This window comes from Aegilops tauschii, chromosome 1 (assembly GCF_002575655.3).
Source record: "Aegilops tauschii subsp. strangulata cultivar AL8/78 chromosome 1, Aet v6.0, whole genome shotgun sequence".
NCBI classification, from domain to species: Eukaryota; Viridiplantae; Streptophyta; class Magnoliopsida; order Poales; family Poaceae; genus Aegilops; species Aegilops tauschii.
In genome coordinates, this window is record NC_053035.3 from 337,814,319 (window position 1) to 337,840,429 (window position 26,111).

A 26,111-nucleotide genomic window follows, 5' to 3' on the forward strand; every position below is an offset into this window, starting at 1 on the left:
AGGCGTCATGGTCTAGAGCATCCAAGAGGAAATTGTGGATTGCCGAGTGACCGAGTTTGTGAAGGTTTGGAAGTCACCTAAAGACTTACCACGAGTGATTGGGCGAGGTCTGTGTGACCTTAGCTCAAGGAGAATACGGTAAGGACTGTGTGTCCGGGACTGGGTGTCCTCAGGTTTAAATACCTAGCCGCTCCAACCAGACGTACAACTGAGACAACAGTTGGAACTGGTCTACCAAATCATTATCTTCACCAAGCTTACTGGTTCTATTTCCTCAACTCTTTCATTTCCTCATTACTGTGTTGTATGCATGTTCATATCTGTGTTTGAAGACTTTGACTGAAGACTTTCTCAATTTCCTCTGTTTAATTTCTTCAGTCTGTTTGTCTTCATTTTGTGTTATCCTGTGTTTACGCTTTCTGTACTCTGTGCTTATCTTCATTTCATCATGATGACCATGCTTGTGTTCTGCTATGCATACTTTTGAGTACTTATTCCACTGCAAGTAGTTCTTCACTAAGGAATTTCCTCACTGGCAAATTCCTCAGTGAAGAATTCATAAAAATCGCCTATTCACCCCCATCTAGTCGATATAACGCACTTTCAATTGGTATCAGAGCAAGGTACTCCCTTGTTCTGTGTGATTTTGGTTTAACCACCCGGAGTTTTAGTTATGTCGACCGCAGGTATGATCAAGGTCTCTGCAGGGTGTCCTACCTTCGATGGGACGGACTACCCCTACTGGAAGAATAAGATGCGAATGCATCTTGTGGCAATTGATAACGATCTCTGGTATGTTGTGGAAAAAGGTGTTCCCTCTGTCTCACCCTCACTGAACGCTGCCGATGTGAAGAGATTCAAGCAACTCGATTCTCAAGCGAAGAATATCATATGCGGCCATCTGAGCAAAGGACAGTATGGAAGAGTGAGTGCTTTGGAAACTGCTAAGCTTATCTGGGATAGGCTGTCCAAAGTGAATGAAGGGGTCTCAACTCAGCGTGACTCTCGAGTTGATGTTCTTCGCAATCTCTTCAACCACTTCAAAAGACTCGACAATGAAAATGTTCAACAAACCTTCGATCGCCTCACTGACATCTCAAATGAGCTTCAAGCACTTGGTGACACTGACATCACCGACCATGAGGTGGTGAAGAAATTGTTGAGATCGCTTGATTCCTCATTTGATACTCTGGCATTGATGATACAAGAACGTGCTGATTACAAGTCACTTGATCCCGCTGATATTCTCGAAAGGCTAAATACTCATGAGTTCCAGCTTGCTGAAAAGAGAGACCTCTATGGTTCGAGCTACGGCAGATCACGTGTACTGAAGGCCAAGGCAGTTTCTGAGTCTGAAGATGAAGACTCTGACAGCAGCCTTGGTGATCCTGAAGAACTGAGCCATGATCTAGCACTGCTCGTGAAGAAATTCCAGAAGTTCTCAAGACGTGGTCGCTTTGGAAGACCCTCAAGGAGCAATGATTCCTCATCCAGTGACTGCAAGAAGAGGCTTTGTCACAAATGCAAGAAACCAGGACACTACATTCAAGATTGTCCTCAGTGGGAAAAGGAATCAAAGAAGAAGAAATACAAGGATTACAGTTCTGATGATGCGAAGAAAAAGAAGAAAAATCCTCAAAATCTTCATCATCAAAATCCTCAAAGTCTTCATCTCACAAGAAGAGCAGCTCTAAGAAGGCTCGGGCATTCATTGGCAAGGAAATGGCCTCTGAGGCTGAATCTGAAGAAAATGAGGAAGAGGAGGCATCTGAGGATTCTGAATCCGGTGTGGTGAGCCTAGCCCTCGCTACTGCATTCATCAGCAAGTCTATCTTCAACACTGAAGAAAATGACCTCACCAACAAGGCTGATGAAGGCAATGATGACTACGCTCCCACCTATTGCTTCATGGCAAAGGGTGCCAAGGTACTCAAATATTCCTCATTTGAATCAAGTTAAAATGAATCTGATGAAAATCTTAAGCCCAGCTATTCTAAACTTGCTAAGATTGCTGTGAAACAACAAAGGGCCCTTGAAAAGGTTCAAAACATGCTAGACAAAAGTGATGATATGTTGGGTGAAGAAATGGATCGCACTAAAACCTTGACTGAAAATCTTCAGAGACTTCAGACTAGGTTTGACAACCTTCAAGGTCATCATAACACTCTCTTGTCTGATCATGAGAAGCTTTCTTATGAATTTCTTCAGAGAAATCAAGATCTTGAGAAGCTAAAAGTGAGTTATGAAGATCTTCAGAAGGAGCGCGATTCATTACTTGCTCAACAAATCAGCGCTGCTCAGGAAGAATTTGTTTCTCCATGTTTGAAATGCATTGAACATGAATCTGCTAATTCTTCACCTGAATGTTCAAATGCTTCTAATGCTACAAATTCCTCAATTGTCTCTGCTATCACTAATTCCTCATCTGAGGACATTGCTAGTATCACTAACGATGCAGGGCTGAAGGAATTGTACATGACATGCATGTACAAAAGCCTCAAAGGGCATCAGACTCTTTGTGATGTGCTTAAAAAGCAGATCCTCAACAGGAACCCTAGGAAAGAGGGTATTGCCTTTGAGAGGAAACTCAATGCTGATGGTACATATTGGAAGCCTGAGCAGTACCCCAAAACCTCATGGGTTGATGCAAAGGGACCTCCAGTTGATCCATCTAATTTATATGGCTTTACATGTGAATCTTCTCATTCTTCTGATGAGTCATTTGACTCCAACTACAAATTGTTTAAAACTCAGAATGGTGAAGTATTTGCTAGATATGTTGGCACTAACTGCAGGAACGGTTCCCCTATGAAGAAAATCTGGGTTCCCAAAAGGTGCCTTGAAAGTCTTCAGGTGAATGTCCTCATGACACCACCTGTGAAGATTAGGAACCCCAGATCAAATTCTTCATATGGATCCAAGTCCTCATACGGACCAAATTCCTCACATGGATCAAATTCCTCAAGAGGATCAAAGTCCTCATATGAACATCATCGTGCTAACAACTCTGTTTCGCAGGGAAGAGCCAAGGGCTATGAATATGAGCATTATTCTTCTAATCATTATGTTCATAAGTCCTCAAAGAATTTCTCTGCTTATTCATATGCTTACCCTAACTTCTCTTATGTGAAACGAAACGGATTGGCTTCTATGCCACCTTTCTCATATGGAGCTCGCAGAGTGATGAACTCTTTGCCACCCCTTCAGATGTGGGCGGTGAAGAAAAAGAACTAATCTCTTCTGCAGGGTCAGGTCTCCAGACGTACCTGAACGTCGGAAGAATTTGCTGGAGACCTGAAGAGTGCCTGAAAGGACGCAGGCTAATCATGAAGAAATGAACTTTCATTTCTCACGTCCTCATACTGTTTTAACTGTTGCATTGCTTGATGAAATTGGTCTGATGAATTGTGATGTCATATTCTTCACTGATGAAGTATATGAAGTTCGTAAGCTGCATTAATTCATCTGCAGGATGATCAACCCAAAGCCACTGAGTGGGTCCTCGATAGTGGATGTACAAATCACATGACTGGTGACAAGAATCTATTGATAGATGCTCCCTTATCACCATCGCATCTGAAGCATATCATCTTCGCTGACAAAGGCAAAAGTCAGGTATTGGGTCTAGGTAAGGTTGCGATCACAAAGGATCGACACATGGACAAAGTCATGCTTGTCGAGTCCTTAGGATACAACCTCATGTCTGTCTCAATGCTTTGTGATCTTGATATGGTAGTTGTCTTTGGCAAGTATCGTTGTGTTATGGTTATGGAAGCTGACAATTCCAAAGTCTTCGAAGGCTTTAGGAGAGGAGACTTGTATATTGTTGATTTCTCTACAGGACCGCAACCAGCCGTGTGCCTACTTGCAAAAGCTTCAGAAGGTTGGCTATGGCATCGACGACTTGGTCATGCAGGCATGAGGAATTTGCACACGCTTGCGAAGAAGAAGCATGTCATTGGCATTGAGAATGTCAAATTCCTCAAGGATCACTTGTGTGGAGCTTGTGAAGCTGGAAAGATGACCAAGGCTAAGCATCCAGCGAAGACTATCATGACCACTACTCAACCATTCGAATTGCTTCACATGGACCTCTTTGGTCCTAACCATTACTCAGCTGTCACAAATGACGCATCTCTCTATGGGCTTGTTATTGTTGATGATTACTCACATTACACATGGGTACACATTGTTACTTACAAACATGAAGTGCAGAAGTCTTCAAACGATTTTCCTCGAGGGCTTCAACCAACTTTGGTGTGAAGATCAAGCACATCAGAAGTGACAATGCAACTGAGTTCAAGAATTCTGGTCTTGATGACTATCTTGATGAACTTGGTATTACTCATGAGTTATCTGCTCCTTATACTCCTCAGCAAAATGCGTCGTGGAGCGCAAGAACAGAACTCTTGTTGAGATGGCTCGCACTATGCTTGATGAGTACAAGACGCCTCGTCACTTCTGGATTGAGGCAATGTATACTGCGTGCCACATCATCAACATGGTATATCTTCACAAATTCTTCAAGAAGATTGCCTATGAACTCCTCACTGACAAGAAACCCAATGTGAGTTATTTCAAAGTCTTCGGTGCTAAATGTTGGATTAGAGATCCTCATCACAATGCTAAATTTGCACCGAAAGCACATGAAGGTTTTATGCTTGGTTACGGAAAGGACTCGCACACCTACAGAGTTTTCAACACCGTTCTTCACAAGGTTGTTGAAACTGTAGATGTGTGGTTCGATGAAACTAATGGCTTGCAAAGAGAGCACCTACCCTCTGTGATAGATGAACCAGCACCTGAGGAAACTATCAAGTTCAAGGCTACTGAGGATGTCATTCCTACCGAAGAATCTGCTGAAGAATTCATTCCAGAACGTGAAGAACGTCGAGCTAATGCACCTGAAGAAATTGCTGAAGAAAATGCTGATCAAATTCCTCGACGACACCCTACTCATCCTCGCGTTGCAAAAGAAGTGCAAGTTGAGAAGATCATCGATGACATTGAAGCACCAGGTCCTCTCACACGCTCAAAAGCTTCACATTTATCTAACTTTTGTGGGCACTATGCTTTTGTCTCTATCACAGAGCCCACTAAGGTAGATGAAGCATTTCTGGAGCCTGAGTGGATTCAGGCCATGCAAGAAGAATTACATCAGTTCGAGCTCAACAACGTTTGGGAACTGGTGAATCGTCCAGATCCTCGCAAACACAATATCATTGGCACAAAGTGGATCTACCGCAACAAGCAAGATGAAAATGGCCTTGTGGTGAGGAATAAGGCACGGCTAGTAGCTCAAGGCTACACACATGTTGAAGGAATTGATTTCGATGAAACTTTTGCACCTGTTGCTAAACTTTATATCAAATGGATGTGAAAAGTGCATTCGTTAATGGTAAGCTTGAGGAAGAAGTATATGTTGCTCAACCCCCAGGTTTTGAAGATCCTAAGCATCCTGACAAAGTCTTCAGACTAAATAAGGCCCTCTATGGCCTCAAGCAGGCCCCTCGGGCGTGGTATGATACTTTGAAGGAATTCCTCATGAAGAAAGGCTTCAAATCCGGTTCACTCGACCTGATGTGACGGTGGCCCGATCTTTCGATGAGAGTGGGGATAATTATCGATTTGGTGGATTTTGACCTTGACGATCCGGCTATACCGTACCCGACGATACGCCTCGACAATCGCTAAACCAATCTTCGATGTTTATTGACCTTGCCGTAGGCACGTCAACCTGAACAACGAGGTTCGAGTTCCTGCAAGCAATCGAAGAACCGGCAAGAACAAAGGTGAATTGCAATCTGAAATTGCGGATGAAAAATTAAGCACACGAACTAGATCAAAAGTTGGGGTTCCACTATGGATCTGACAAGGCGGTAGTCCTACACGTCTCGTAGATGCGAAATTGTAGTGATGGCTAGACAATACAATAAAACCCGAGTCTAAACCCTAACCTAGACTAGCTATTTTTTAAAAGGCAATGATGCGGTCGAAATGTTTCGCTACTGCTTCCGGTCGAAGGCGGTATGTGTTGTCCACGAATCGGACTGCGCGTCGTACGTAGCTGGCCTTCCTGAAAGTTGCGCCAAGCACCTGGTGGCGTGGCCGAAAGCCAGAGGCCCACCCACGTGGTGATGTTGGCCCGTTAATCCAAGTCCCTTGGTGCACTTCATGCATGTACATGGATGGGACGTGACATGCATGCAAGAATGTTGCTCCATTTGATCTGAATGCACACTGTCTTCATCTTTTATCTCTCCTTTATTCCTAAGTACAAGTAAATCCGAATATGAGCGTAATATTATATCCTCATTAGCCAGATCATATTTATAAAGGAACGATAGTACCTGGCCATTTATTTGTCTCGCGCGCGCTCTAGTTATAGGTCCGGATGGCATAACTGATGTAGGAGTGGCGACATGTGTAATTGCGGTAGAGATGTCCTCATCATCCCCCCCTTCTTGAATCGAAGTCGTCCTCGATGGTATATTCGTCCTCACCCAAATAAGGCTTTAAATCTGCAACATTAAATGTGGGACTAACCCGAAATTCTGCAGGCAAATCAAGCTTATACACATTCTCATTAATTTTTTCTATCACCTTAAAAGGTCCATCCGCACGAGGCATTAACTTTGACTTTCGTAAATCAGGGAAGCGGTCTTTTCGCAAATGTAACCATACTAAATCACCTGGTTCAAACACAATACTTTTCCTACCCTGACTACCAGCAAGTTTATACTTGGCATTCATGCGTTCAATATTTTTCTTAGTCGTCTCATGCATTTTCAATACTAATTCAGCACGTTCTTTAGCATCAAGGTTTACCTTCTCCGAAGATGGAATAGGTAATAAATCAATTGGTGCATGAGGTATAAATCCATAAACAATCTCAAAAGGGCATAACTTTGTGGTAGAATGAACTGAACGATTATAAGCAAACTCTACATGAGGTAAACATTCTTCCCACATTTTTAAGTTCTTTTTCAAAACAGCCCTAAGCATAGTAGACAATGTTCGATTAACCACTTCAGTTTGACCATCTGTTTGAGGATGACATGTAGTACTAAATAAAAGCTTACTGTTTGAGGATGACATGTAGTACTAAATAAAAGCTTAGTCCCCAATTTTGTCCACAACACCCTCCAAAAGTGGCTAAGAAATTTTGTGTCACGATCAGAAACAATTGTATTTGGCACACCATGCAAACGAACTACTTCGTGAAAGAACAAATCAGCAATGTGAGTAGCATCATCACTTTTATGACAAGGTATAAAATGTGCCATCTTAGAGAATCTATCGACAACAACAAATATACTATCCCATCCCCGTCGTGTTCTAGGCAGTCCTAATACAAAGTCCATAGATATATCTTCCCAAGGAGTGCTAGGAACAGGAAGAGGCATATATAAACCATGTGGGTTTAGTCGTGACTTAGCTTTGTGGCATGTCGTGCAGCGTGCAACATATCTCTCCACATCCCGTCTCATTTTTGGCCAGAAGAAATGACCAGCAAGGATGTCTTCTGTCTTTTTAACACCGAAATGTCCCATAAGTCCTCCGCCATGTGCCTCCTGTAACAACAAAAGACGAACAGAGCTATCTGGGATGCATAGCTTATTAGCACGAAAAACAAATCCGTCATTAACGACGAACTTGTTCCAAATTCTACCCTCTCTGCAATTGAGCAAAATATCTTTAAAATCGACATCATTAGCATATTGCTCTTTTATAGTTTCAAGTCCAAAAATTTTGAAGTCAAGTTGTGATAACATGGTATAGCGCCTAGACAATGCATCGGCAATAACATTCTCCTTCCCTTTCTTGTGCTTAATAACATAAGGAAAAGACTCAATAAATTCAACCCATTTTGCATGTCTACGGTTCAGTTTGCTTTGACTTCTAATATGCTTGAGTGATTCATGATCAGAATGTATGACAAACTCCTTAGGCCATAAATAATGTTGCCATGTCTCCAAAGTCCGAACTAGTGCATAAAGTTCTTTATCATATGTTGAATAATTAAAACTAGGCCCACTGAGTTTTTCACTAAAATATGCTACCGGTTTGCCTTCTTGCAATAAAACACCGCCTAAACCAATGCCGCTAGCATCACATTCTAATTCAAACATCTTATTAAAATCAGGTAATTGCAGCAAAGGGGCGTGTGTAAGCTTATCTTTAAGAGTAGTGAAGGCTTCCTCTTGTGCATCGCTCCAAACAAATGGCACATTTTTCTTTGTGAGCTCGTTGAGCGGCGCTGCGATGGTACTAAAATCCTTCACGAACCGGCGGTAGAACCCAGCAAGTCCGAGAAAACTTCGTACCTGTGTGACCGAGTTAGGGGTCGGCCAACTCTGGATCGCTTCAACCTTGGCTTTATCAACTTCAATTCCCTGTGCTGTCACAACATAGCCAAGAAAAGCGACTCGATCCGTGCAAAAAGTGCACTTCTCGATGTTACCAAATAAACGTGCATCACGTAGAGCAGAAAAAACAGCACGCAAATGGTCCAAGTGTTCCTCTAGTGACTTACTATAAATCAGAATATCATCGAAGTATACTACCACAAATCGTCCAATGAAAGCTCGCAAGACTTCATTCATTAGTCTCATGAAAGTACTGGGTGCATTAGTCAATCCAAAAGGCATAACTAACCACTCATATAAACCAAATTTAGTTTTGAAAGCAGTTTTCCATTCATCACCTAGTTTCATACGAATTTGATGGTAGCCACTACGCAAGTCCACTTTAGAAAACACAACTGATCCACTGAGTTCATCAAGCATGTCATCTAATCTAGGAATAGGATCACGATATCGAATTGTTATATTATTGATGGCTCTACAATCAACACACATACGTGAAGTACCGTCTTTTTTAGGAACAAGTAAAATTGGTACAACACATGGACTAAGGGATTCCCGAATGTAACCTTTTTCGAGTAGTTCTTGAACTTGTCGCTGAATCTCCTTAGTCTCCTCAGGATTAGTCCGGTACGGCGCACGGTTGGGTAATGAGGCGCCAGGTATCAAGTCAATTTGATGTTCAATTCCTCTCATAGGTGGCAGCCCCGGTGGTACTTCCTTTGGGAAAACATCATGATACTCCTGCAAAAGGTTAGCGACAACAGGAGGCAAAGAAGAAGGCATATCCTCAAATGAAAACAAAACTTCTTTGCAAATAAGAGCATAACATTCATAGTATGAGCATCTAACTCAAAAATTTCAGCACGTGTAGCTAAGAAAGAAGCACCTTTCAATTTAATTTCTTTAGATGTGCTAGGATCAGATTTGTGCATCTTATTAAATTGTTCTAACTCATCAACAACTTTCTGATTTTCAGATTTAGTACGCACAGTATTTGTGTTTCTACTAGCCCTAGCAAGACCATCTTTTAAAATTTGCTCAGGAGACATAGGGTGTAGAATGAGTTTCTTTCCTTTATGTGTGAGAGTGTACTGATTAGTTCTACCATCATGTAAACATTGTTTATCATACTGCCATGGCCTTCCTAGTAACATAGAACAAGCTTGCATATGCACAATATCGCAATCAATAGTATCATGGTATGAACCTAAAGAAAAAGGAACTCTCACCATGCGTGTTACCTTTACCTTTCCACCATCATTAAACCATTGAATGTAGTAAGGTTGTGGACGTTGTCGCGAAGGTAGGGAGAGCTTCTCCACCATGTCAATGCTTGCTAAATTGTTACGACTCCCTCCATCAATGATTATGCGAACGGAACGCTCCTTGACGACTCCTTTGATGTGGAAGAGGTTGTGACGTTGATCCTTCTTTGCTTTGACAATCTGAGCACTAAGTACACGATGTGATATAAGACTCATGTACTTATCGGCGTCGTCAGCGGTCACATGTTCTTCCTCTTGCTTCGGTCTTGTGTCATCGTCTTCATGTGCAGCAAGCAAGGCATATGTGTCTTCATCAAAATCACTAGCGGAGTCGTACTCGCCGTCTTCACGAATGATCAATACACGCTTATTAGGACACTCCTTCATGACATGGCCAAATCCCTTGCAAGTGTGGCGCTGGATAATCCTTTGTTCTTTTGGAGGAAGCGGACGATGACGACGAACTTTTTGTTGGAATTTGTGTAGTACTTTTCAGTGGTGCCGAAGTGTGTGATGCTGAAGTTGATGAAGAAGACCCCGGTCGAGAGGTTGCAGGTGCTGTTGTAGAGGTGCGAGTAGACGGGGCAGCAGGGGTGCGCGATGCCCATGTGGAAGTACGACCTGTAGAAAAATGAGAACGTATTCTCGAGCGACCCTGCACTTCATGTTCAGCATGTATAGCAAGATGGAATAAACGGGTCATTGAATGATAATCCTTATAAGCAAGTATGTCATAAATTTCTCTATTCAATCCACCCAAGAACCTAGAGATAGAGGCTTCCTCGGTCTCAACTAAACCACAACGTAACATGCCCATTTGCAATTCTTGATAATAGTCTTCCACAGATTTAGATCCTTGGTTCAACCGTTGTAGTTTATTTAGCAAGTCACGTTCATAATATCCAGGAACAAAACGGTGACGCATTACTAATTTCAAAGCTTCGCAAGTGGCAGGAATATTATTAGGATGTTTACGACAATGTTGTCTCCACCAAACAGATGCAAAATCACTAAACTCACTAGTTGCAGCCCTAACTCTTTTATCATCAGGAAAATCATGGCAAGCAAATTTTTGATCAACTAGTAATTCCCAGTCAAGATAAACATCTGGATCATATTTCCCATCAAAAGGAGGCATGACAAATTTAATTCTACCCAAAGAATCGTCATGGCCACGTACCTGAGGACGCTGGTGTCGTCCCATACCTTGTTGATTATTGCGTAGTCGACGATGATCACAATCATTGTTATCATTAACTGCATCAGGATCCTCATAATCACCATCATAGTTGTCATCTTGGATGTCGTCGGCTATCGAGTTGGCGTTGCGAGGACGGGGCTGGTCGACGGCATCGGTGTATGAAAGAGGGTGCCTCGGGTCTCCTGGGGGCACCCGACAAGCTCGTTGTAGACCTGTGTTGGTGGCTGGAAGACGCAGAGCGGCAGTGGAGGTGCCACCCAGACGGGCATCCTGGGCATCGAGACGTTTCATAATAGATGCAAGTGTTTCATTGAACGTCTCGTTGCTATCCTCGATCGACTTGAGACGCTTATCAAGTGCGCCCTCGAACGATGTGAACCACTCGGTGTATGCATGCACATCCTCCTCAAGGCGTGCGACCGTGGCTTTCATGTTGTCTTCGTCACCTGCCATGGTTAGGATGAAACAAGAACAAAATCACAAGTATATTGCTCCTACAATAACTATGGTCAGGCGGTGGAAAATGTCTCTCAACTCTCGAGCAATTACCAAGCTCTTACCAATTCTTACCGTGCTGCAATGGTTGTCGGCCGTTGGCGATGTCAAAAGTTATCAAAAGATTGATATAGCGATTACCAAGTGACCGAACAGGGTACAATATAGGAAGTGGAGCTTGGTGAAGGTTTCCGCGACTCACAATATGTGGCACAATTAAGCAAAAAGTAATGCAAGCTGAATAATTGCTCAAACTCCTAACTAGTGCTGGCAGTCGACTAGTAATAGTAAGAGATAAAACAATCTAAACCTAGATACTGAATCAAGGGAGTGAAAACCGATAACGAAAATAGCTCTAAATAGCTAGATATAAGTGAAGTACAAACGTAGCGTATGACGACAAGAGCAGAAGATGTGCAACAATTATCACGTATATGCACCAAGTAACAGTTCTGAACAGCAAGAGATATTTCAAAAGATGTGAACCGGCCGGAACTTTGCAAAACCTTTTTTCTTCCTTTTTTTTCTTCTTCTTTTTTTTCTGTTTTTTTTGCTCTTTTTTGTTCTCTGTTTTTTTCCTCTCTTTTTTTCAGACCGGTTGCTAGCACAAGTCACGGACAGAAATTAAGTCACAAGAGAGAAGAAGAAAAACAATGCAAGGCTACTGGACAAAGTGCTACGCGAGCTAGCTATAAAAGCGCTGGTGTTTGAGATTAGTCAGGACTAGTATATGAATGGATAGGAACAGCCTGATGGAGGTGTGACGCGTGAAGGCAGACACCGATGGATAGATGTCTGGTCACTCGCGTACGTGTGGGAATAACAGCGCGGAGGGCAGACACTGGGTGGCTGATGTCTGGGCGAACACGCGAGACGAGGCTGCACGTACGCACACGCAGGTTGACCGAGTCTGGAATACTGTGTCGTGGCGCAAAGCCTGTACGCGTGGAAAACGGTGCGACTTGTTTTTTTTTCTTCAGATTACGAACGAACTGGCGGCGGAAAATATGATGGACAAAAACAAGGTTCGATCTAGTAGATGATTATCTCCCAAAACAAATCTAAACCAGCACTAATTCTAGGATGAATGCAACCAACAATTCAACTACGCAAATACTAGATGCAAAAATTGCTAAAGGCTAAAAAGATAGGTGTAATGGATGAACTAATCTATTTTTTGGCTTTTTCGTGGGTTTATAGGACCGAAAAATAAACTAAACTACGAAAACTGTAAATCTCTCACCGATGAACCTGAAAACTGATACCACTTGATGTGACGGTGGCCCGATCTTTCGATGAGAGTGGGGATAATTATCGATTTGGTGGATTTTGACCTTGACGATCCGGCTATACCGTACCCGACGATACGCCTCGACAATCGCTAAACCAATCTCCGATGTTTATTGACCTTGCCGTAGGCACGATCAACCTGAACAACGAGGTTCGAGTTCCTGCAAGCAATCGAAGAACCGGCAAGAACAAAGGTGAATTGCAATATGAAATTGCGGATGAAAAATTAAGCACACGAACTAGATCAAAAGTTAGGGTTCCACTGTGGATCTGACAAGGCGGTAGTCCTACACGTCTCGTAGATGCGAAATTGTAGCGATGGCTAGACAATACAATAAAACCCGAGTCTAAACCCTAACCTAGACTAGCTATTTATTAAAAGGCAATGATGCGGTCGAAACGTTTCGCTACTGCTTCCGGTCGAAGGCGGTATGTGTTGTCCACGAATCGGACTGCGCGTCGTACGTAGCTGGCCTTCCTGAAAGTTGCGCCAAGCACCTGGTGGCGTGGCCGAAAGCCAGAGGCCCACCCACGTGGTGATGTTGGCCCGTTAATCCAAGTCCCTTGGTGCACTTCATGCATGTACATGGATGTGACGTGACATGCATGCAAGAATGTTGCTCCGTTTGATCTGAATGCACACTGTCTTCATCTTTTATCTCTCCTTTATTCCTAAGTACAAGTAAATCCGAATATGAGCGTAATATTATATCCTCATTAGCCAGATCATATTTATAAAGGAACGATAGTACCTGGCCATTTATTTGTCTCGCGCGCGCTCTAGTTATAGGTCCGGATGGCATAACTGATGTAGGAGTGGCGACAGGTGTAATTGCGGTAGAGATGTCCTCATCACGACCCTACTCTTTTCACTAAATCATATGATGATGAATTGTTTGTATGTCAAATATATGTTGATGATATCATCTTTGGTTATACTGACCAACGTTATAGTGATGAATTTGCCTATATGATGAGTGAAGAATATCAAATGTCTATGATGGGAGAGTTGAAATTCTTCTTAGGTCTTCAAATTCGTCAACAGCGCAATGGCATATTCATATCTCAGGAGAAATACCTCAAGGATGTACTGAGGAAATTCGGCATGCAAGGTTGCAAATGCGTCAAAATTCCTATGCCCACAAATGGCCATCTGTGCACTGATGAAAATGGTATTGACTTCGATCAAAAGGTATACCGCTCCATGATTGGTTCTTTATTGTACTTATGTGCATCTAGGCCTGATATTATGCTTAGTGTTCGCATGTGTGCCCGATTTCAAGCTACACCGAAGGAATCACACCATAAGCCTGTGAAACATATTCTACGATATCTAGCTCACACACCAACACTAGGATTATGGTACCCCAAGGGCTCGGTTTTTGATCTCGTTGGATATTCTGACTCTGACTATGATGGTGATCGTGTGGATCGCAAGTAAACATCTGGTACATGTCATTTCCTCGGACGATCTTTGGTCTGTTGGTCCTCGAAGAAACAGAACTGCGTATCACTGTCTACTGCTGAAGCTGACTACATTGCTGCTGGTTCTTGTTGTGCTCAATTGCTGTGGATGAAGCAAACTCTCAAGGACTACGGCGTCAACGTGGAGAATGTGCCTCTCTTCTGTGACAATGAGAGTGCCATCAAGATTGCTCACAACCCAGTTCAGCATTCGGAGACAAAGCACATTCAGATTCGTCATCATTTTCTTCGCGATCATGTGTTGAAGGGCGACATTTCTATTGAGCATGTGAAGACTGAAGAACAGCTAGCCGATATCTTCACAAAGCCCTTGAATGAGAAGAGATTTAACAAGTTGCGGTGTGAGCTAAATATCTTAGAATCTTCTAATGTTCTTTGAAAAGGACACTCATCCTAACACTTATGCAAAATTGATGACTTAGATGTGCAACACATGAAGAAACGTTTTTCTTCAAACAATGAAGAATAACACTCTAAGTGTGAAGAAATTAATGAAGAATTTGATTCTCAGAACCCTACGACAATTGTACGCGGTGTCTGAAATCATCATTCTTATACGGTGGGTCACGCCACCACAAAAGTTAAAAATCTTCAATTTGAGTTTTTCCTCAGTTTTTGAAATTCCTCAGTTGTTCATATTCTTCAACTTTGCAAAATCTTCACTGTTTCCGTCGTTTTTCTTCATTGGCTATATATATGAATTTATGTCCTCTACAACATTCACTTATGGCTAATTCTTCAAGTTGGTTTTTCTGCTGAGTGAATGTGATCGGACCCTTCCCCCTCTATGTTATACTCAACCCAATCTATTCACAAATTCTTCATGTACGTTCTATTTGAAACTCGTTCAAAATCTTCACTGTGTCCTTGTCAGCTGAAGAATTTGCGAACGGAACTTTTAACTTATCTTATCCAAATTTTCGGCTTTGCCGCTCAAACCTTTCCGCTTCCCACGATATACTTATCTATTCACCCACGATCTAACACGATCTCCACTTCTCAGTACGTGGGTGACACATGTCATGCGAATGTGAAGGGGTCAGGGGCACGTTCGTCCAATTTCTTCGGGCGAACCGTTTTTCACCGTGGCTATAAATACCCCCTCTCCCCTTCCTCACTTATTTTACTCCGCTCGACCTCTCTCCCGCTCGAGCTTCTCAAACCCTAGCGCCGCCGCTACATCATCGTTGCCAGTGAGGAAGAGCTTCACTGCCTCGACCTCGTCGCCGCCGTACTCACGCCGGCCGCAGAAATCTTCACTCCGCCGCCGCCGTAGCTGTCTTCCTCCGCCAAGTTAGGGCGTGGAAGATCTGCACGGACGAGCTTCACTTCTCCACATCCCAGTTCGTCGTGTTCTTCGTTCAGGGTAATTAAAAGTTACTTTTACTGCCCTCTTTGATTCAAATGATTTCTACAAAATCTTCAAAGGTGTTTATTCCTCAAATTTTTCACACACTGAACACCTCACATGTCATCTGTTCTTGATTCGTTTCTCTAAGCATCATTTTTCTTCAAGATTCCTCAATTGTGTGGATCTTCGATCTATACAACTCTGGAACCTAAGATAAAGAACGCTTAGTGAAATTCTTCAAGACTCATCTGGTCAAATTCCTCAAACTTGTTCTTTTTGAAAAACCTTCTGAGAACGCATATGACCTCTCCAAATTCCTCGCAACTATACTCTGTTCACAGGTACTCATGTCCGCTGCTGAATCACTAGGTTCTCATCAACTTAACTCATTTGCAGCGTTCCTTGAAGAAAAGTTGCATACTTCTTCAGAGAGTTCAATTGTTCAAATTCCTCAACTGAAGAAAATGGCTGATGGAAAGAAGCCACAGAAAGGAGGAAAGAGGCCTGAGGTCAATACTGCCTTTGAAATTCCTGAGGACATTTATGCTAGGTACTGCACACCCCCTGAGGAAGATAAGAATCAGCGCAAGGTGCGCATTCAGAGGATAGAAAGGAGATGGGCGAAAGAGTGGAGGGAGTACAGGTATGTGACTCCAAAATACATGAAGAAATTCGCTGTTACTCCTCCATGCTCAAGACCTCCATTGGCACCTGGCCAAGAGGCAGATCCCACTAGCATCAAGCGCGGTGAGGATTTTCCTGAAGAATGGGCCAAGCGCCAAGCCAAGTTGGCCAAACAGGCAAAAGATGCAGTGAAGAAATTCAACGAAGATTCCACTGCTACTGCTGCTGAGGCCTCTCTGTAAGGCCGAAGAAATCCATGGCAAAGAAGCCTGCGCTCAAGCCAAGTGCCTCTTCTTCAATGCCCTCACGACCAATTTCCTCAGCTACACCAAATTCTTCAACAAGACCCTCTCTGCTGAAGACAAAGACCACTGCTGGACGAGACTCTCGCCCAAGTCCTCAGAAGAAGCAGGTCGCCTTCCAAGTGCCGTCTGAAGAAGACGAAGCTGATGATGAAGAACCTGCTGAAATCATCAGAGACAGGCAAGTCAGGGCCGCTAGAGCCAAGGGCACAGATGTGCCACTGCTTTTGGATCCAAAGTTGATCCTCGACTACATTGACCTCTGGCACAAGGACCCAAACACTCCTATGCCTGATTTCAAGTTGACACCTGGCCAAAGTCACATGCTGACCCACTTCATCCAAGAAGAAAAATGGAAATTTGAGAAGGCCAGGCAGATCAAGAAAGCACAGTACAGGAAGGAGAAGTTCCTGAAGAACAACGTTGTCACTATGACAACTGATGAACTTGTAAAGATTCAGTCTGAAATCAAAGTCCTCAGCGATGATTTCAACGCTTACTATGCTGATTGGAAGGGCGCTAAAGTCAGGTTCGTCAAGCTGACGAAGACATTCACTTCAAGTGCTGCTGCTCCTGTGCACATTGAAGTCACTCCGGCTGAAGCATCTGCTCAGCAAACTGAAGAACATGCCAGCACCGCTGATGACAATCAGGCTGCTGAAGAAAATGTGAGTTCCAGGGCTGATGACTGCATTCCAGCCGCTGAAGAAATTGCCAGGGCACCCACTAGTGATGCGCCTGAAGAAAATGAAGAGGTCAGGGCAACTGCATCAGTTGTGCCTGAAGAAAATGAACCACATTCCTCTGCTCCTCCTGCGCCTACTCCAACTCCAATCCTTCCATCTGCATCAGATGTGAAGAAGACCAAGGCTGCAGAGCGTGCAGCTGTGAAGAAAAGGAAAGCATCAGCTACTTCAGATTCTTCAGCTCCGAAGAAAATGAAGCCTTTGACTAGTTCATTTGCTAATCCAATTGATGCTGTTCCGATCTCAACCATGCCATCAAAGGACCTTGTTCCTTTTGATGAAGAATATGTGATCCCTAGCGGATCTGATGAAGAAACTCCTTCTGCTGCTACGTCAGAGCAGATGGATGAAGAAATTGAAGTGGATGCAATCCCTTCAACCCCAGTTGTTTCCTCGCCTATGCCTCAGTTTACTGCTGAAGAGGCTGGTGTTGAAGAAATTGAAGATGAAGATGTGGACATTGGCTGTACCACACCTGTGATGAATGATGACTTTTGGGAAAGTCAGCACCCCAATTCTCCACTCTTCACTCCACTACAGCAAATTCCTCAGTCCTCAGTCACTATAGTTCAAATGGGATCTGATGAAGCTCATGAAGACATTCCAGACGCTAGTGCTGAAGAAAATGAGAATGAAGAATTGAAGAACCAGGCTGCCACTGAAGAGAAACCAGAAATTCCTCAGCCTGAAGAACCTGAGATTGCGATTCCTGAGGTTGTGATGCAACTCACTGACACTCCTCTGCCCAAGCCAAAGGATCCATTCTCCAGGAAGCAAAAATTCAAGACTGATGCCTTCTTTGGCGAGCATGTATTCTTCACTGATTACAACCCTTATGACTCTGCTCGCATAAGGAAGAGGCGTTTCTGAACTGCCAGCTAGGCAAATTTCTATTCCTCAGTATTGTTCAACAAAGACAAAGTCTTCGATCATGAGCACATTCCTCACGTGGATATGGAATCTCTGCCGTGCTTCGAGCCAGTCCTCAGTGTTCTTCACGACGCTGGACTGTTAAATTTCTGCACTGACATCTGTGATTTGAATGAAGAACTTATTCTTCAATTTTATGCGACGCTGCACATCACCGGAAATTCTGAAGATGTGAATTCATGGGTGTTGGACTGGATGTCTGAAAACACTCACTACAAAGCACCAGCTACTGAATTGCTTCATGCTTTGCCTCTCAGTCCTCCCCTTGAAGGTGCTTGTTGCATCTACAATGAACCCGAGCTTACCGATCACTACATGCAAGTGCTGATGAAGCCTTTGAAGCCAGGTCAGGCCCCAAGAACAAAATTCCTTGTGAAGGAATTGCTGTATGTGCCTCGGACTGTCTATCGCATTCTGACGAAGACATTGAGTCCTATCAAGGGCCACGACTCAAATGAAGAAGTCGTTGGCATCATGAAGAATCTACTTTTCAATATCATTCATGGCGTTCCCGTCAACTTCCATGATTTCTTCATGAGGACTATGGCCAATGTCGCTATGTCACCGTTTGAGCTGAAGCCTTATGCACCTTGTATTATGAGATTCATCAGGACAAGGTCTTCACTCAACTATAAAACTGATACACTGAACCATTGCAGCTACTTGCCCCCGATCGAAGTCCTCAAACGGACATTTTCCTCAGCTGATGAAAAGGGCAAGGCTACTGCTGTAATTGATGAAGGCATGCGTCCATTGGATGGACAATTTCGCAAGGCTGCATCCTACTCCACCAATGATAACTCTGCCACCCATGATTCTGCCGCAAACACACCCAAGCAAAATCCTCAAGGCACAGCACCCAGGGTGATGACGGATCGTGAGCTTCTCCTCAGTCTTCATCAGAAGGTTGATCGCAATCATAAATTGGTCAAGCGTCAGTTTGGTTCAATTCTTCACAACATGATTGCTACCCACAATGCAGTGAAGAAAAACCACTACTACCTTCATGAAACCCTCAACTGCACCTGCGCTGTTCTGTCTCAAGTCTATAGTGAAGAAGATCTGAAGAAAATGGGTCTCACGGAAGATCTTGACTGGGCTGCACCTCCTCCGAAGAAGTACAAGAAGGTCAAGGTTCCTTCCTTGGTGGCCAGCTCCTATTCTTCATCACGTGACACTGATGAACATGAAGATTTGGACGACACTGCGGCATGCCCTACTCCAACAAACGACCCCAACAACGCTGACGCTCCTTCATCACCTTGATATTCTTCAGGGGCGTTAGTCCTCATTTTCGACCCTTTTGGTCATTCGATGACAAAGGGGGAGAAATTTGAGTTAGTCTTCAAGCGGGTCTATCTTATATGGGCGTTTTTTAAAGTTGCAACTCTCGTTCTTCCGATGACTTTGCTGGATCGAGTTGTAAACTTAAACTCTATGGTGGCCTGATACTTTTGTTGTTTCTTCTGCATGCTTATTCCTCATTAATGTTATTGCACGCATGCTGAATTACATCAGTCACCATATTTCATCATGCATTTCAAATTCTTCATATATTATGTCAAATGCATGTATGAATTACAAGATATAGGGGGAGATCTCCATGATTCAACTCTTCAAGTGTGCATTGCTACAAAAGCAAATTACTCACTATGCACATCTTCAGGGGGAGTTCTTCTATATCTTGCAATCAAATTCCTCAATATCAGTATTTACACTTCATATGTTTATCCCCGTTGAAAACTTAACCTATATTGTCATCAATCACCAAAAAGGGGAGATTGTAAGTGCATCTAGTGCCCCTTAGTGATTTTGGTGTATTGAAGACTTATAGGTTAAGGGACTAATGTGTGTATGAGTGTACGCATGTCTATAAGTCTATGAGGAGTTTGATATTTACAGTGAAAGTCGACCCCTAAAAATGAAGTTATTCGACTGAAGACTTTCTGAAGACTTTGAAAGTGAAGAAATTGGTGTGACCTTGAAGACTTGGTATTCTATTGAGGAACATGAAGCGTGAATACTTTTGTTTTCGTAGTTTCATTTTCTCTTTCTTGAGTCATAGGAAACACCGTACTATTAAAGGGGTCGAGGAAATACTAAGGAAAAAATTTCCATGTGATGCTCAACTCAAAATCCTACACCTACCAATCCCTTCGAGTGAAGCCATTGAAAATCTCATACAGTTCAGTCATATTCTTCAGTGACAGAGACGAAGTTCTTCTGGTCTCTGAGGAATTTGTTCTGACTGAGGAGTTAGGAATTCGCCAGTGCGGATTGCCTACACAGTGAGGAACATGATAGCCCCGAGGAATTTGATACTCAAATTTCCGACCGTTGCTGTGCTATGCGCCAGCTGTCCCAAAATATCTTATCCACCGAACGGTCATATCATTGAAGGGCATTTATGTCTTATCATGTCAGGCTGCTCCCTAGGCTATAAATAGCCGCCCCCTACAACCACTAGCTGGTTGGCTGCTCCGAGAGAAACTGACACTTGTCATTTGAGAGCATCCCATCCTCCGAGGACTTTGAGCGAAAATCATCAAGTGAGGAAAAACCCCAAACCCAAACACCTACAAACCCCAAAGTGATTGAGCATCACTGAAGAGATTGATCCTGCGTGGATCCGACGCTGGTTACCTTTGAAGACTGTGCTTCTTCCAGACGGTTAGGCGTCATGGTCTAGAGCATCCAAGAGGAAATTGTGGATTGCCGAGTGATCGAGTTTGTGAAGGTTTGGAAGTCACCTGAAGACTTACCACGAGTGATTGGGCGAGGTCTGTGTGACCTTAGCTCAAGGAGAATACGGTGAGGACTGTGTGTCCGGGACTGGGTGTCCTCAGGTTTAAATACCTAGCCGCTCCAACCAGACGTACAACTGAGACAGCAGTTGGAATTGGTCTACCAAATCATTGTCTTCACCAAGCTTACTGGTTCTATTTCCTCAACTCTTTCATTTCCTCATTACTGTGTTGTATGCATGTTCATATATGTGTTTGAAGACTTTGACTGAAGACTTTCTCAATTTCCTCAGTTTAATTTCTTCAGTCTGTTTGTCTTCATTCTATGTTATCCTGTGTTTACGCTTTCTGTACTCTGTGCTTGTCTTTATTTCATCATGATGACCATGCTTGTGTTCTGCTATGCATACTTTTGAGTACTTATTCCGCTGCAAGTAGTTCTTCACTAAGGAATTTCCTCACTGGCAAATTCCTCAGTGAAGAATTCATAAAAATCGCCTATTCACCCCCCTCTAGTCGATATAACGCACTTTCACACTAATTAAGGAGTACTCGTTGCAAAGAACACTCCACTTTCCCAGGTTGCGACAAGTGGCGCGCTGCAAGCGCCACTTGTCGCAACCTGGGAGTTTTCCTTTTTTCGTAGATCCGTTTATTCAAAACGTTTTTTCTCTTTAACCGTGCGTCCAAATCTCGAACCGTTTTCACCATTGGATTCCTCGCATCGAGATCTTCAAAACTAGATCCCATGTTGATAGGTTTTGACGAACTTTTTTTTTCACGAAAAAACCGGGCGAAAAACCGAACCGGGAGCACGGTTTTTTCCTTTCCGAAAGAGGCACACCCGTGTCTCTCGCGAAATCACAACCGTGCCTCTCGTGGAAGCAAAACCGTGACTCTCGTGGAAGGAAAAAAACAGAAAACGCGTTTTTTTCCCGTTTCCTAGAGGCACGGCCGTGACTTTCGCGAAAGCACAACCGTGCCTCTCGCGAAAACAAAACCGTGACTCTCGCGAAAGAAAAAAAACAGAAAACACGATTTTTTTTCCTTTCCGAGAGGCATGGCCGTGACTTTCGCGTAAGCACAACCGTGCCTCTCGCGGAAGCAAAACCGTGACTCTCACGAAAGAAAAAAAAACAGAAAACGCGTTTTGTTTTCCCTTTCCGAGAGGCACGGCCGTGACTCTCGCGAAAGCACAATCGTGCTTCTTGCGGAAGCGAACCGTGACTCTCGCGAAAGAAAAAAACAGAAAACATGTTTTTTTTCCGTTTCCGAAAGGCACGGCCGTGACTCTCGCTAAAGCACAACCGTGCCTCTCGCGGAAGAAGAATCGTGACTTCCGCGAAAGAAAAAAAGAAAAACGCGTTTTCTCGCGAAAAAATATAATTTTTTTTGATTTTTTTTATCAAAAATCTAAGAAAGACCAGGGGAAAATCAAAACGTCGAAAAAACCCGGAAAAAACCCGTTTAAAATGCCGAAAACGCGTGCGGAAAAATAAAAAAAATATCCGAAAGAAGCGTCCAGAGCGCGACACGTGGCAAATAGCTGAGAGCGCGCCAAGTGACGCTGATCGTTGCGAGGCTCCCGAAGGAGCGCTCGTTAACCAGTTGCTCGCGATAAAGCATGCTTCTTCTTTGGATTTGGATGGACCAAGCAAGTTGCTGATCTAACGGCCCAGAGACAAGTGACCAGCCCGTTAAGCGTTGCCTTCCCTATTTCACCCCGTGCGCGGCGCAGCTCCTCACGAACCCTAACTTTTCTAAACCCTAATTCCAGCCTGTCATCCCCTTCGCGACACTCTACCGCTCTCCCGATGGATCCGCAGCAGCCGGAGCCCGTCAGCTATCTATGCGGAGGTGATCCCCCCCCCCCCCCCCCCCCCTCCCTCTCTCGTTCGTTTTCTTGCTTGCTGGCGGTTTATTTTTCGCCCAGGTGTTACGCGCCTTGCGTTGATTCGATTTGTGGACCACGAAGAGAAGCACAGTGTTGTGATTTCTCGTACAAGTAAATTGATTTCCCCCTTCATCATACTCAAACGATCATGTGTATGCGTTCCTTCAGATTGCGGAGCTGAGAACACGCTGAAGACAGGGGATGTGATCCAGTGCCGTGAGTGTGGCTACCGCATCCTCTACAAGAAGCGCACCCGCAGGAGTATGGCCACTTCAGTTTATTCTTTCGATCTATTTAATTTTTCTTGTCGCGGTTTAATATTTCGTTTGGTAATTGCTTTGTGTGCACTTATCTGAAATAGGTTATAAATTGCTTGTGCCTTGTGCTGTTGATATGTCCTTCTTGATCTGGCCGAGCCAGTGAACATAGTTCCCTAACTACCACTTCAAACAAACAAACAAAATCGTTACTCTGCAATTACGTTTAGAAAACAAGATGTAATATGCAGCTGAAACATTGAAATTCAGTTTCACAGAACAGTATTCACCATCAATAAACCCGGAAGTGTTCACAATCCTCCTTTACCGGTGGAAATAGTTGGTCACCACATATTCATCATTGTAATCTCCCGCTGTATAATTACTAATGCACAGTGGATCTAAGTATGTGCCAGTTCTAGGTGATCTGGAAGTGCTTATAAGCTCTCTACATGCTTCCATTTACTTGTGCATTAGTTTCTGACTTGCTCAAGGTAGAATGAAGATCCATATGGAAATATGAAGTTTAAAAAGTCTACACAACCTCTTGAATCTTGGGGAAAAGCTGCATAACTCCATTAAATTGGAAACCTCATTTTCTATCCCAAAATTGCTTGCAAACACAATATGTGGGGTAAAATATATGGTTTGAAGTTTGTGAGGTTATGTGGATTTTTCACCAATGTACAAGTGGTTATCTTGATTTTTTTTAGAAACTTTGGAACCTATATCATTGAAGGTACTCTTCGATCAATCTTACTTTATTTAGGACAATTTATTATACTAATGCACATTGGATGCAAGTATGTGCCAGTGTATATGGTCACTCAAGTGTATATGTACCTTGTGCATGCTTCCATTTTCTCCTGCAATAGTTTGTCACTACTCAAGCTAGAGTTAAAAACAATACTGAAATAGATTGTTTGGAGAAGTCTACACAACCTCTTGAACCTTAGGGAATAGCCGCTTACCACCATTAAGTTTTCAACCAAATTTTCTACCCCAAGGTTTCGTGCAAACACAATTAAGAGGGGTTTTTCACCAAAGTTCACATGGTTTTCTAGGCGTTTTCATAAGAATTTTGAAATATAAATGGTTGAAGATTCTCAGAGACCAATTTACTTGTAACTTTGTCAACAGTTACTTTAGCTGAACCATCTTTTTTGTTTATAAAATGAGAACACCAAGTCCTGATTTTTGTAATGATCATAGTACTTAACTTCTGTGCCTTTCTTAAATACATGATGTGTTTGGCTCACCCACTTGTATTTAAGGTTCACAAGGAGGTATATTAATCACATTGTTTCTATCTGTTACTTTGTTTCTATTCGTTACTTCATTCACTATTGAACTTGTTAATATACTATAAACCAATTGAGTACAGATTTGTGCAACACTTTGTGGCTTAGCCAAGCTATAAAAGTTTGAAAGATTTACATAGCCTCTTGAACGTTTTGAGATGGCATGAACACAATAAAATTTTAACGGATATACCGCAGCACAGTTTATGCAATTATGCTTTATAGTATACTGTTTGAAGTAAATGAGGTTGGCAAACCAAAGTTTGTGTTCTAGTAATATTTTTCTGTTTGTAGAGGTACACTTTTTCAAAGCCAATAATGTTGCTACCCCTTTTTCTGTCTTCAAAGCCACTAATATTGTTACTAAATCTAACTATGTTGACTTGTTAAATAAAAATAACCGGGTACATGTCAGCTACATACTTATTACATTACAAACAATGCACTTGACATATCCCTTGGATCCTCAAAATGCAGCCACCTGGCCCACCTATTGATAATTAGGAATACGGTTGGTCTTGCTCCTTTTGTGAGGCCTACTGATGTTTGATTGCAAAGTGGTTGCGGCGAATTAGTTGGTTTTAGGTTCAAAGCAGGCACATGATTGTCTATTTCTTACCTTTTGTTTTGACCATGAACTAACAAGAAGTAAAATTTTTTGCTCGCATGGTTGTTATGGTTGAGAAAGATCTGATGTATGCTCAATGATGCCACTTAATATTAGATTTTTAATTCAGTTCAAACTGAATTTGTTTGCAACATATAATCTCTGCATGCTGTGTGCAATCTCTGATTAAATCGTCTCCTTGCTTGGGCAGTTGTTCAATACGAAGCTCGCTGAAGACAGAAGAACAAACATCATTCACTGTTGGTTGGTGCCTCGATTGATGTGGAGTGTGCCCTGAGACAAAGCTACAATGGAGAAATGTATTATATACAGTACTTTTAGGTCTTATTTGTCCGTTGGACTTTGGCTTGAAGTGGTAAAACTTGTTGTAACCGTATTGAGATTTTAGACATTTGAGAATCCAGATTATGCATCCCAAAAGCTGGATGTCGAAAAATGGTTATTATTGCTATTGCCAGCAATAAAATGCTCTGTTGGTTGGTTGCGGCCTCTTGCTCTTATTTGCTGCCTGAATTGCTATTTCCTTAATTCTCATGACCTGTTCTTTAGTTTTGCTATAAACTGAGCTTTGTAACGTTCTGTGTGACTTAAGGATTTTCATTACGTCATTGTCATATTCGGGGTATGACTAGCGCACAGTAGGATACAATGTTATAGGTGGATCATATTAGGACATGTTTGGTTTTAGCCTAGGTTTGCCCTACCTAGGCAAAATTTTGGTGGAGCTTTTGGTTGCCCATGAACTGACCAACATTGGCTATAAAAATAAACTAGGATAGCCAAAAATGCATTGGCATGCCAAAAAATTGGTAGCCATCTAACCAAATTTTGTGGTCATGGCCAAAACACACCCTAGATCACTCGCTTCCTGTGACACAGTGAAAGATAATAGAGACGCTTTGCAAAGAAACATATTTATTATGTGCATCCAGACGTTTTTTTCTTTCAAAAAGACTGAAGGCCGTATACAAGTACAAACACCCCCTTGTAGAAAAATAGAAAGCATTCAAGATTTTGAGGTTGCCGAAGTCTTTTCTCTCCAGCTTCCACCAACGGCGATCCGCCAAGAAGTTGTCGATGTAGACCAAGAGACGCGGGTGGCCGAAGCAGATCGCCACCCCCGTAGAAAATACGTCAATAAGGGCATGTGGAAACTCCAAAGACTACGAAGACCATAAAAGCCGGCCCAAATCCAGATGGATCCACTGAAAACCTAAATCGATCGAATC

The 26,111-nt window shown here is 42.9% G+C and overlaps 1 protein-coding gene across 1 annotated transcript; it reads left to right on the forward strand.

Moving 5' to 3' along the window:
- The first annotated feature begins 22,459 nt into the window (after positions 1–22,459).
- LOC109752398 (DNA-directed RNA polymerases II, IV and V subunit 12) lies at positions 22,460–25,382 on the forward strand. Its single transcript, XM_020311301.4, has 3 exons — positions 22,460–22,659; positions 22,865–22,957; positions 25,073–25,382. The coding sequence occupies exons 1-3, from the start codon at positions 22,617–22,619 to the stop codon at positions 25,093–25,095; spliced, it is 159 nt and encodes a 52-aa protein (XP_020166890.1). The 5' UTR covers positions 22,460–22,616; the 3' UTR covers positions 25,096–25,382.
- Positions 25,383–26,111: the final 729 nt, after the last annotated feature.

Excerpts from the sequence above, each read along its gene's own strand:
- LOC109752398 (XM_020311301.4), top strand. The coding sequence starts at position 22,617 with ATGGATCCGCAGCAGCCGGAGCCCGTCAGCTATCTATGCGGAG. Across the intron at positions 22,660-22,864 it reads CGTCAGCTATCTATGCGGAG|ATTGCGGAGCTGAGAACACG; the intron begins GTGATCCCCCCC and ends GCGTTCCTTCAG. Across the intron at positions 22,958-25,072 it reads CAAGAAGCGCACCCGCAGGA|TTGTTCAATACGAAGCTCGC; the intron begins GTATGGCCACTT and ends TTGCTTGGGCAG.